A 13,611-nucleotide genomic window follows, 5' to 3' on the forward strand; every position below is an offset into this window, starting at 1 on the left:
ATTTGTTGGTGCGTTTCAGTAATCATCTCAATATTCACAGCTAAAATTACAACCCTATGAAACTGGACAAATGAGCTTCAGTAAATCAAACTAAGCTCGGTTAGCAAAAATATAAACACTAAGTCTTCTACTACTAAGTCTTCTACTGAGCATAACAAGTTTTCCGATGGTATTCATCGCTTCCACTGCCCTAGATCTCGGAATGCATTCGAGACTAATAAAGTTATATCAAGAACTCAAGCAAACAGAGGACGAGAGGCACACGCACTGGAACTGGAATGGTTAACTCCACTGGGGGTGGTCTCCTAGTCCATCGGAGACATGGTTCAAATTTATTTTCACTTCTTGGCCCTCATGTCAGTCGGTTTTAAGGTTATTTTTGTTTTTTTGTTGTTGGGCTGGTTGTATTTTTTTTTTTTTTGTTTGATCAAGGCTAGTCGTAAACATGGCTGAAAAAAAAAGAAAAAAATTGCCAACACAAGAAGTGGTGTCATTTGGACGGAGGACGCCCAGTCTACGGGAGAGCAAATAGTTTTTTGTGTGTTAAAAATTTTAAAGTTGTAAGAGTAAACCTTTTGGAAGAACACCTTTAAAATTTGAATTCGTATTAGTGAAAATTGAAGGATATGAATTTGAAGAAATTGAAGTAAAAATGCCACCGGAAAAGCGTCTCCTAGAGGGGGAAGGACACCCTGGAACGGTGGGAGCGATAGATATTTGGCAAGAAAAAAGTTAAATGGTAGTGTGCCTTCATGTCCACTAATACATTGACTGGTATATAATTTTTTTTTTTTTTTTTTTTTTTTTTGAAGTTTAGGTGATATGATAATGTATAAAGTCGTAATATTTATATGTTTTTGTATTAAAATATCACCGAGTGGTGAGGTGGAGGGGAGGGAAAAAAATAACAACTACCTCTGAAAAATGTTAAACAAAATTCCTTCTGTTGACACACAGAACATGGCGATGGTGGTGGTTATGTTCTTGAAGTCAGTTTTGGGTTTAGGTGCCATTTTTAACATGATGATTGCGATGCTGACGAGACAACAAAAAAGTGTAACCCTTTTTTCTGGATAAATGAATTCACCTTTGTGAAGTCGTATGATTCAAAGCCAAAGACAATGTTGGTGCCGATTTCCATAGAAACGGGTTCTGCTGAATGCATGATATACAGGCTGGAGTCACAGTAACCCTGGTCTACCAATACGGCAGTTAATGTGAGATCAGCATTCAGCTGGAACCACTGGCACAGAATTCCTATGTCGTCAGGGAACGGCATCGCCATATTCTGCGCGTCAACAGAGTGGCATCTTCGCCCAGACAAGTAGCCAAACTGTATGACCCGCCCAACTAATACTCTCTTTCCCCTGCCAACCGGTCTGTAAACGCACCATTCACCGATACGCAATTCCGATTTCACACCGACCTCTGCATTGGTTTGTGGCGACTCACGTAGTCCTACTCGTCGGCCCTGGAACATCACCCGTTTCAATCGGTCACTACTCAGCTTCTCAGATCTTTCCCTCAGAAGCCACAACAGTTTCGATTTTTTCATTGGTGCTATGGAGCCATCAGAAGTCTTGACAAGACAAAACCTAGAATTTTTCTTGTTCGTCACAGGCTCACTAACCCAATTTTTATCAACTTGGTGTTTCACACAGTCAGCGATCACTGGCAAATCTTCAAAGATGTCGTCACTTTCCGAGCCCGATTCAGTGTCAGTCGCGGAAGCCTTTTCCTGCTTATCGGACAGAGTATTTTCTTCTGAGTCATCGTCTGAGTCACTGTCGTGAAGTACAGAAAGACGAACATTCGGTACTTGGTGACCGAAAGCAGAAGGTACGTCGTCGGGTATCAAGGTTTTCATTATTCGCTGGCTTTCAATACGAGCACACCCTAGCTCGAGGTTGATTTCATCGTCCCCGGGCAAAAAAAAATTGGAACTGACAGACACAACACCAATGGATCTAACTTGCTTGGCCTTGGGCAAGGACAACTGTTCATTAGAATATTGAGCTTCAAAATCCGTTATACTTTCAAATCGACGAATTCGATGTAGAAGTTGGAGGAACGAAAAGTTTATTGCAGTACTGTACGTGCTGGTTTGAGACCGCATCTTCCTAAAAAAAATCTTCACACGGTTGGCTATTCATGTCGGAGAGTTTGAAAAGACGTTCGAGTCCAAGCCGTTTGAATCGAAGAATGAGAAACACTAGGGAATGAATATTTATCTCTAGGCAATGGTAAAGGTTTTTGGTAATAAAATTCTTGTTCAAAGCATAATGTCCACTTTTTAGGACCCAGGATTTCCAAGGTCGAACGCAGTAAACAACACGACCAAGTAAAGATAACCTCTCAAGGAGAAAGTTTGCCGTCGTAAAAAACGCGCCGTACGCTTTCCATAAGCCAAAGATAAAACTGTGTTCCTTCGCTTCCAGGAACACGCTGTTTCAGGTGTGCCGGAGGCACGTGCCACCGTGCTGGAGGCACGGAGGCACGAAGCAAGGGACACCTGCGACGGTCAGTTATTAGCCCCTCGTCTTTCTCAAGATATGCAAGTAAGGCCTCTTCCGAGAAACCTTGGAGGGAGAATCCCCACATTCCTCTGTGAGCAGGTATTATTAGGCAAGTATTTGTGTCCCTTCTTTTTCTTGTTTTAATTTATAATTTACCGAAAACTAGAGATCGATAAATGTTGATGCGAAAGGTTCAGGGCAAATGAGTATCAGCTCAAACCCGTTTTATTTTATTTGTTCAATTAATTTTGGAAAATCATGGATAGAAGAAAAAAGCTAATTTGAGAAAAGCTAGATTTCATTTGTCAACACACATACAAACAATGTATTATAAGCTTCATGTCTTGGTGTTTGCCTACGAAACCCTTTCGGTTAATTTCATATGCTATTGTCATATTTATGTCACAAATAGCGAAAACTATCCCGCAACAGACGTTAGTCTATAAGAGAAAACCGATTTTTTTTCATACACCTGGCTTCATCTTTAGAACCTAAATGAAATTTAGTATATATAAATATATAAATATATATATATATATATATATATATATATATATATATATATATATATATATATATATATATATATATATGAGGTAATTACTTGGCAAAAAAAAAAAAAAAAAAAAAAAAATATATATATATATATATATATATATATATTATGTTTAAGAGGTAATTACTTGGCAAAAAAAAAAAAAAAAACAAAAAAAAAAAAAAAAAAAAAAAAATGTCGTCCTAATCCAGCAATTGATACAAATGTGCACGTGAACGAGGTTTTTACCTTACTCATCTATCCAATTACCTTGGACCAAACAGTATAACCGAACCATCAACCAAATCGAAATGTCCAAATCCATGCAAAGTCGTCATCAATAAATGTAAGTCGTTGTAAATTTACAAGCAAAAGCACCTTACATCTAGCGAAATATTTCCAAGTAGAACCTTCCACTAGGGCTCATCAGAAGAAATACCACCTGCCTTAACGGGTTTCGAGGCTTTACTTTCTTTACCCGGCACAGTGGAGCCTCTACCATAAGATCTATATAGTATCCCTATGTCAGGTAAAACTTGTAAAATACATTCATACTAGTCAAGCTATTAAAAATTACATACAAAAAGTGTTTCATTGTTTCCTTAATAAAATCCCAGAGGTCACTGAGCAGAGACTATTCTGGAACAAATGAATACTGGTCCAGATGTGCCTCTTATTGGTATCCGGAACCAATTACAGATTTAAAGTTCCTGAAGCTTGTTTGAAAACAGTCTAAAAATTCAAAATTCCAAAAAAGAAAAGCGAAAGAGAAATCATATTATAATATCATTCAGTATTTCTTTGAAATTTTTTATATATTTAATTAAAAGTTTATGACACATAAAGCTAAATATTTTGAATTGCCAACAAATTTTTTTTGCAGAAAAACCTCTTGAGATCAGTTTTTCGCTCAGCTTTTTACATCTATTTTTAAAATCTGTGTAATTACTTCATATTTTTGCATGCCTAAATAATTGGGAATAATAAGCTGAATAAGTAATATTTGAATGTATATTATTTTCAAGGAATGGAAAATTAATTACTTCAAAATTAAAATCATCCGTTTTATTATATATTTTAAAGACTAATTTATTATTATCTGAAATATTAATATTTAAATTTATGAAATGGTTCGAGTGTCCCATCCCACAACTAGGCTCCAAAATTAACTCTTGTGGATAAATATTTTTTGAAATCTCAATAAATTCTGCACAATTTATTGCTAAGAGATCGTCCAGATATCTTTTATTATTTGAAAGGTTATATTTTACATTGCTTGGGCTATTTTTATTTATCATATATTCGTATTCTAATTGACTTAAAAACAGGTCCGCTATGAATGGAAGAAATACATTAAATTTCCTAATAACCTACAGAATTTAAACTTCCGTGATTTTTCTTTTCTTTGAGACTTAAAAAAAACTATTTAAAAAAATAATCCTTTTTAAGAGGGCCAAACTCGACTATTATCAGGTAATAAACTATCTGTTTTTTTTCTTCTTTTCTATTAAAAAGTTTGATGCATTCATAGCTTTATTATCATAAAGAAATAATCCTTTATAATCACCCCCCTATTAAAAGTTATATTGGATTAAAAAGAAAGACAGTCAAAAATATTATTTTAAGCGGAAAAACTTCCTAGCTGATTTCCTTATCTGGACAACGATCGGTTTATATACCAAAAAGTTAAAGAATGCAGAAATTTGCCCATAAGAGCAAACCCTCCTAAACCAAGGCGTTTAAAATCCCCCCTCACTTTTTTTCAATTTCCTTTTTCCATTTTCTTTTTTTCCACTTTTTTTTTACATTGTTCAGCCGAAACTGTTTTCTGTTTGTATAAAAAGGAGTGGAAAAACAGCCGGGTTTCCTAAACTTTCAAGAGCAAGACCGACCTAACGTACGATGACTAGTTACAATTAATTGCTGAACAATAATTTTTGGCCATTATGACTAATTCATAAAAAAAATTTTAATTCATCAATGACTGATTAAGTTTTCATTAGCAGTCGTTAGTTAACAACTGTTTTAATGTAAATAACAGCAAGATTGAATAAGTAGCAAGAATTTTTACAAACAATGTATTCTATGGTACATCATCAAATAGTTAGAGAAAATCGCAGAAAGTTTAGAAATACAAAGGCTAATTTTGACTCTAAAGGCTCTTAAATAAAATACGTATCTACTCAGCAGAAATCAGACAGTGATTTAAATGTAGATACACGTTAAAAGTCTTTTAGAAGTTCAGTGGAAGTTTAGCATTTCCACCATTTTCGAGGAATTCTTTGCCTCTGGCAGTTGCATATTGATTTCAAAGAAGAAAAATGAACTGACAGCCATTTCTCTTCATAATACATTTCGACAGTCGGGTATCAACTGGTCTTATCTCCATAATTGTAAATTTTCAGAAGAGAAAAAAAGAAATCTCATAACTTTTTATTTCCCCTCCAATTACTGTAAAACAAAAATGAATTGATATGTATTGATTTTCCATATTTTGCTCTTGTTTTACGGTTATCGGAGGGGAAATAAAAAGTTGTAAGGTTTTATTTTTGATGACTGACGATTTTCAAGATATACCAATACGGACGATGATTAGTTAGAATTAATTATTGAACACAAAATTGGAGAAAAAAAAAATATTACAATTTTAAAATTAGAAACCAAAAACTGTGAAATATTAAATTACAACCCAAACTTAAGTCTTTGCTAATGCAACCTTTAGATAAGTTTAAAAATTAGATGAAATATATGTCAAAACTGAACGGCTTACCATTAGTGTTATCAACCATCCCAATTTGTCCATAGTGGCCCAATCTATCAGCTGCTGTGTTCCGGCGAGTAACACCAATATTATGAGTGATATCTGGAGGGTCTTCAACTAAAAAAATAAAGTGAAAATGCACAGAGCCCTAAAAACAAACAGACAAATCCAAAAATTTAGACACACTTAAAAGAACCACAGGTAAAGTAAAGTGCAAAGGGGCTCCCATGCACTGTTTTTGGGGGGTTTTCGTCACTTTGTATGGAAGGGGGAGGGGTCGTAAAATTGTAGAAGGAGATCTTGCGATTGAGGCTGGACGTTCACCCTCTGGGCTACGAAAACCTTTCATCCTGTGGGGAACAGGGAGTGAAGGAGGTATTAGGACACTGTCAGGGTGTTTGAAAATGGGTAAAAAATGCCCCAGGTTCCCAGATTCCCAAATTCCCAGAGTGTATCAAGAGCATATTCTGGGAACGAGATGCATGCCTGAGCAAATCAAAAGATGCTATACACAGTGCCTTCTTCACATTATTTACAATATCTCGGGAATGGCTTAAGGGATGCAGTTGAAACTTAGAGGGAGTATCTGAGAAAGAGAAGGGGGCAAATCCGTTGGGGGGGGAGGCAAAGTTAAATCAAAAGATACCATGGGTAGGCTACTTAATTCCTCGAAATAGCACGTCTGCAATATCTCAGGAACAGCTTGGAAGATGGAGTTGAAATCGTTGGGCACTATTGGACAACTGAAGGGGAGAGGAGCAAGAGGAATTCGAATTTAACACTGGAGGGAGGAAGGTTGAGTTAAAGAATCCACACAATAGCACTTTTGCACAATTGTGTAGTGAGATAAACCAGAAGACGCTCTACCCTACCAGGTTGTCAAGATGGCGCATCTGCAATACCTTAGGAACATTCTTGCATTGGGGAAGGGGGAAGGGCTAAACAGGTTTTTAATCAGATCCACCAAAATATCTTTGCACTACAATGGGTTCCTATGGGGCTTATAATATTGGCACAGTTAAGTAGCGAGGTTAATTCAAATTAAGCTCTTCCAAGTTATAAAAATAGCATGTCTGTAATATGTCTGGAACGGTTCGGCTTATCAATTTGAAACTTTCAGGGAGTGCTTGGAGGGGAGGGGGGGGTTGCGAACTTCCAAATATGACTTGGGAGCGAGAGTACAACTAAATCAAAAGACCTATGTGCATCCAGGTTATCGAAATACCATATCTACTACATCTTGGAAACAGATCGGAGATGAAGCTGAAACTTTCAAGTAGTGAAGGAGAAGAAAAGCGGGAGGGACAGAGACTTTAAACTGTGTGTCGGGGACTGGGAACAGCTAAAAGTGTTATGAGTCCGGTTCAGCTAAATGTTTTGCACTATAATTCCCTTTGAGAATTAAGTTCATTCACGTTCTAGTAGCAAGGCATACTAAATAGTAATATGTGATACGAGCTTATCAAAATAGCGTATTTACGATATATCTGGAATGGCTTAAAGTATCAAGTTGAAATCTTCATGGAGTGTTAGAGGGCTAAATGGACCTCAAATTGTAACTTGTATAAAAGGAGCAGAGGACGGCGAGGGTAAAATTGCTTTTTCTTCAATTCATGTAATCGAAGAAAATTCATTTTCTGGGATCAAGTTGAAACTTTCAGAGTGGTAAGTGTGGGGAAAGAGGAGGATATCAAATTTTCACTGGGGGGTAGGGATCAGAGAGTTAGGGTCTAGAAGTTTGGTCTTCAGTCTATTTGAAATTTTTGACACTGTGAGTTCCGATGGACTAGAATCTACCCCCAGTTAAGCAGAGGCTTAGACCGAAAGAAACCATTTGGACCCAGGTTATCACAATCACAATAGCGTATTTTCTCGAAGTTTGACTATGGAAGGAATACAAAGGCAAATAGAAAGAAGCTATGTATCCAGGCTATATCCAGGCAACTAAAGAACGACCTATTGGGATCGAGCTGAAACTCTCGGAGTGTTTGAAGCTGGGGAGAAGGAGGCCTTCAAATGTTTTATTTAGGAGATGTAGGGGTAAAAAATACGTGTTTCCGATGCTCGTTTTATTTCATCTCGTCAATCCGCAAGAAAATGACATTCATAAGTTTCTTGGTCCGGTAGACCCCAATGAAGAAAGCAAATATGAAAATAATTTCGGCTGCATCGGTTTGTGATGCCAGAATTTTTTTTTTTTTTTTTTTTTTTTTTTTTTTTTTTTTTTTTTTTGTCTTTGATAGGTTCACATCTTATATGACATATGGACAGGATAGATCATAGGCAGCGCTATGCAAAGAACGATGTGGCCACAAGGTGTTTTTTTTTTCTTCTTGTTTTTTTTTCTGGGAGGGCAATTAGCCCCCCCAATTTTGAGATTTGAGCAGAAATTAACATAAGTTGGGCGCAAAGCCCCTATACCTTCCCAAGACCAGAACAAAATTTGCACTTTACTGAAAAAATAAAAATGAACGTGCATTGTCAGTTTAATATACATATACTGATATTTAGTAATCAAAATGTTAATATTATTTGATTTATTAAAGTTATAAAAGTAAAAACATTTATATTTTTTCAGCAAAGTGCAAATTTTGTTCTGGCCTTGGGAAGGCATAGGGGTTTTGCGCCAAATTTGTGTTAATTTCTGCTCGTTTTGAGTTTGACTCGGTTAATTATTGTCATTTCTGTTCGTTTTTGGTTTCATTTATTTATCGATGCTGATTTGTGGTAGTTTCACGCTTTGTAGATTATTTGATTTTATTTTTGCTCATTTTTTGTTTAATGGAGTTCTTTACTTTTCTTTGAAAAACTTATTTTGTGGAAAAAGTTTTTTTAAATTAATCTTAATAAAAACAAACAAGTCTTCTAAAGGCCAGAGCGTCATTTGCACTTTACTGGAAAAAAACTGGATTAATTATTTTCTGAAACAGTTAATTTTATAAATGCTTTCTACTTTGCAAAAAAATAATATTTAAGAAATTTTTTTTAATGAAATAAAATTGTTTACATTAATAAACCGAAGATTGCCGAGACTTTCAGGAATGAATATCGTTATACATTTATCAACCAGTCTACTTTCATTAGTTCTTTTCAGCAATCTTGGTTATTATGGTGACCTTTTTTCGTTTTTTCATAATTGTTGTTGTTGTTATTGATGCTTTGAGAAATGAACCACACTGAAAAAATACATATCGTTTTCAATGGGATGCAAATGCCATTCATGCTGTTTGTAGATTTTGGGAAAGAAGAAAGGGTTAGGTAGCACCAACCTTATTTATAAGCCTTAATTAACCCTGAGCTGTGATTTTTGTTGTTGTATTGTTGTTGATGTTATGACAAATAAAAATACACTGCTCAAAATACAAATCATTTTCAATAAAACGCAAATGATGCTCTTTGTCACCAAAATAGGTTTTTGAGAGTAGTAATGGTAGTAGCAGAAATAATGGGCTTTATCGTCCAATAATAAATAGCTAAGTTACCCTTCATCCAAATAAATCCGGTAGTTCACCCCAAGAAACTCGTGGATGTTGTAAAAAAGACATGTTCTCATAAACAAAGCCCCTACTTAAACATTCTAACATTAGAGTATTGTTCAGGGTTCAAGCAATCCGATATTTATAATCTCTAACTTTCGCAAAAAGCATACTTGGTGATGCACTTCATCATAAAAACGCACTACAAACGGGGTTTACGGCACGCATATGCGGTTATTGCATCTATTGCGCGCAGGGCAAATGTTGATTAGCCCCCCCCCCCGTCTCCCACAAAACTCTCAAGCCAAATTTCAACAAAATTTTCATTTATTAACTAAATCATTTTCTATTTACTAATTAATTAGAATTTTTTTTATTATTTAATTATTATTATTTTTTTTATTACTTGATTATTATTACTTAATTAGTTTTATATGATTTTATTCTACAAATTAATTAATAACTTGTTAATTATTTTCATTTATTAACTGTGTGTTATTTTAATAAAAATAAAATTGCAAAAATTACAAATGATTATAAGCGTTAGATTATCTATTTGCTATTTTGCACGCCTAAAATTTCTGCACCCGGGGGAAATGACCCCCCCCCCGCTAAAACTGCTTCTGACGGGCAACTTCAATTTATCTTTGGATTCATTAAAAATCCTCGATTCATTTAAGTTGTAAATACATAAACAAAAATCTTTTTCAACTGATAGTGAGGAACAATATTAAAACTTAAAACGAACAGAAATTATTAAGAATATGAAGGGGTTGCCCCCTCTTCAATACCTCACTCTTTAGGCTACAACATTTTTTTTTACAACTTTTACAAAAACTTATTAAACTAATTAAAGATCTCTTGTGTTTCAAGATTTATTGTTAAATAATTGGTACAAGAAGTCACATTTTAGCGTAAAGAGCAAGGAATTGAGGAGGGGGCAACCTCCTCATATTAAGTTTTAATGTTGCTCCTTACTTTCAGTTCAAAAAACTTGTTTTTTTTAAATTAAACTTCTGATCGTTTTCTACATAATGCCTGGAAATCCGGCTCCCCCTCCATGGAAAATATCTTCCCCCACGAAATAAACCTCCGTGGAAAGATCATCCCACGTAAACCACGGCCAGAACCCCCCCCCCCCCGAAAATATTTGTATACTTCCCAATAGCCAATATCACATATAAACAATGGACAAAGTTCATAGCTTCTATCCCTTCCCCCGGGGGCCGTGGGAGGTCAAGCCATCCTCAAAAAGATAGCTATTAGATCTTTCGACTATGCTGAACAAAATGGCTATTCCAAAATTTTGATCGGAAGACTTTGGGAAAAAACGGGCGTGGAAGGGGGGCAGGCTGCCCTCCAATATTTATGATCACTTAAAGAGCACTCAAACTTTTGATTTGCGATCAAATGAGCCCCCTCCCGATCTTCTAGAATAACTGGTTCGATACGATAACCCCTGGGAAAAAATTAAATAAACACACGTCCTTGATCTTGCTTCTGGAAAAAAAAAATGCAAAATTCCACATTTTTGTATATAGGCGCTTGAAACCTCTACAGTAAGGTTCTCTGATATGCTGAATCTAACGGTATGATTTTCATTAAGATCACTTGATGTTTTTGGGATATTTTCCCCTTTTTCAAAAGTTGGGCGAATTTTTTTCAGGCTCGTAACTTCTGATGGGTAACATTAAGCTTGATAACTTTATATATTCTTTATATATTCTGAATAAGCATCAAAATTCGATTCTTTTGATGTATCCATTGTTACCAAAACTCTTTCTTAGATTTTCGGTTACTATTGAGCTACATAGTTCCTTACTTACAGTTCGTTACAACAAACTGTTTAAAACCCAGTTAGGATTCTAATTCATTATCCCATGAACAAAATATACGTAGTTAAGTAAATCGCAGGGTCATTATTCGAAAATAAATCGGACAAAATAAAAAAAGAAGAAATTGTCTTTAAAATGACATTTCAAATTCAAACAATATAACTGGAATTCAAATTTTAATCTACTGTATCCTTCATAACTAAGCTATAAAGTAAAGAGTGCATAGACAAGAAGTAGTTTCTCTTCTCTTTTTTATCCATACGCGCTAAAGTTGTACAGCTATTTCCCAAGATATGGATCAGCTGTGACATGGACATGGACATCATTGTGACTACAATAGCTCATATATTTTGTTTTTTCAAGATACCGAAAAAGATTTTCAATGAAAAATAAAACAGGTTTCCTAATTCTTATGCCGGATTTGTCTCAAGTGCCACATGGAATCATAAAAACAAAATGTACAACTATTCGAAAGTAGTAAATAAGCTGCGGTTACATTCGTTCTTAGTGACACATGAAACTTACAGTTCATGTTCTACCATCAATACGTCTCTAAATACATCGGTATGCACGATTTACCAGGTGAGAATATCAGCATAGGTGCATATCAGGCAAGTATAGAGGAAGAGGGTCTTCCGGCATATGCCCCTCCCCCCACTAATCCGATATTGGAAATTTCACCATGTTATCTTTTAGCTGTATGCTGTACATGTTATTGAGGTTTAGAAGATCCTCCACTTCAAGTTCTTGTGTACGGACCTTTGCATATAGTCCAGATCTTTAGCAGGGGCGAATCTCCAGCATTTTTATTGGGGAGGCAAGAGAGGTCCATATCTGGATAGTCAAGTGGCATGTGATATATAATAATTTTATTTCCACATTGTTGAGGGGGAGTCAACTGTCCCCCTCCCAAACAACGCCCCTGATCTTTAGAAAGAAAGTGTTATATAGATCTCCCTAAAGAGAAGTTGAAGATGAACTAAGAAGAGTGAATCATTGGCCAAAAAACTTCATACACCTTTGCTCGAGTATTCCTAGAGGGTCCTTTGAACCAACCTTGGAGGGATTTTCCCCTTGTATACAAATACGATGTATGCGTTAGCTATACATAGAGGGGCTACAAAAGCAAGAACGATCCCTAGTAAGATAGTCTAGTAAAACTACGAAAAAAAAGGCTAAACCTCGGCATTTGAGCAACAGAAATCTTGTTGGGCACCAAAATGTTCAGAAAAATTCTCTTAATAATATATCCCAAATCGGCCAAAATCACCCGTGCAGAAATACCCCTTTTTCCAGAAAAAAGCGGGAAAAAAGGGGATCTCGAATTTTAATTTCTGCAATATTTCCAGGATTGAAAGATCGCATCCTATTAATTTAGGGCCGGGAAGACCGAAAATAACATTAGAATTGAAATATTTCATCATTTAATTCCACATTTCCAACCTAAACGAGACCAGGGAGGGGGTGAATCATAATCTTAGTTTTGTGCAGTATTGCCCACCAATACAAAATGTTCCGAAAATTTGCTTAATAACATACCTAAAATCGATTGAAATCGCCTGTGCAGAAATACCCCCTTTTTTGGGAGGGGAGGGGGATGGGAAAGGAGGAGGTAATTTTAAATTTAAATTTCTGCAATATTTTCTGGACTGAATGGTTATTTCCTACTAATTCAAATCTAGGGAGAGCAAAAATGGCATCGGAATCAAAAGTTCTATCACTTAGTAGCCTACTCCATTTCAACCCTAAGCGAGGTCAGAGGTGTAGTAGCCAAACCATTCAGTCAAAAAAAATTGGAATATTAATATGTGTAATTTTCAAACACAAATAAACACAAACACTGTTCAAAAAATTCAGAAAATTTCAGAAAATGTTTGATTCGGCGAAACGACAAGAACTGGGCAGGGGTGTTCCCTGATCTAGCAATTGAGCTGGTCTTGATGAAAAATCTCAAAACACGCGGAGGCTGGAAAAGAGGCCGGGGATTCTCTGAAGTCCAAAGAGCTGTACGGGCATCGACCAGGCCAACTTATGTGTAAATACACACGTTGATGTAATCTTTTACTGGCAAAACCTACCTGACAGCCGATTGAACTACAGTCCCAGTCAAGACCACATCCAGGGACTGGGAGGGGGTATTAGCAGGTTTGCCCCCCCCCGAAATTTGTGTCTAACTCTCAAAAAAGTATCAAAATGGCATTTAAAGAAATTTTTTATGGATTTTGTAAAAAAAAAAGTGTCCCCCCCCTGAAGAAAAATATTGGATATGCCCTTGGCTCTAGTTGTTCACGGTTGTAGGTTCATCCACTGCTCTGTCACAAGATGATTATTCGTGATATTTACATAATACATGAAAATGGATACGGGAGAGAAGTAGTTCGTCAATAAGAAAAAAAATACTGATGGTATCTTATGTTACCAAGCAGGATTATAGAACTTAATGTAGCCTATATGTCTAAACACAAATTTTAACAAGCATATTTTTAAT

The 13,611-nt window shown here is 35.8% G+C and overlaps 1 protein-coding gene across 3 annotated transcripts in view; it reads right to left on the reverse strand.

Annotated features, from left to right (window-relative positions):
* The window catches only part of DIP2 (disco-interacting protein 2), a 298,193-nt gene that overhangs the window by 179,359 nt on the left and 105,223 nt on the right, over positions 1-13,611 (reverse strand). For all 3 annotated transcript variants that reach the window (XM_089099548.1, XM_089099547.1, XM_089099546.1), the window contains one exon: positions 5,822-5,929. In XM_089099548.1, coding sequence (XP_088955674.1) covers positions 5,822-5,929 — 108 coding nt within the window. The remainder of the gene's footprint in view (positions 1-5,821; positions 5,930-13,611) is intronic.

Source organism: Artemia sp. Qi Xiang Cuo, chromosome 13, assembly GCF_049724085.1.
Source record: "Artemia sp. Qi Xiang Cuo chromosome 13, ASM4972408v1, whole genome shotgun sequence".
Taxonomy (NCBI): domain Eukaryota; kingdom Metazoa; phylum Arthropoda; class Branchiopoda; order Anostraca; family Artemiidae; genus Artemia; species Artemia sp. Qi Xiang Cuo.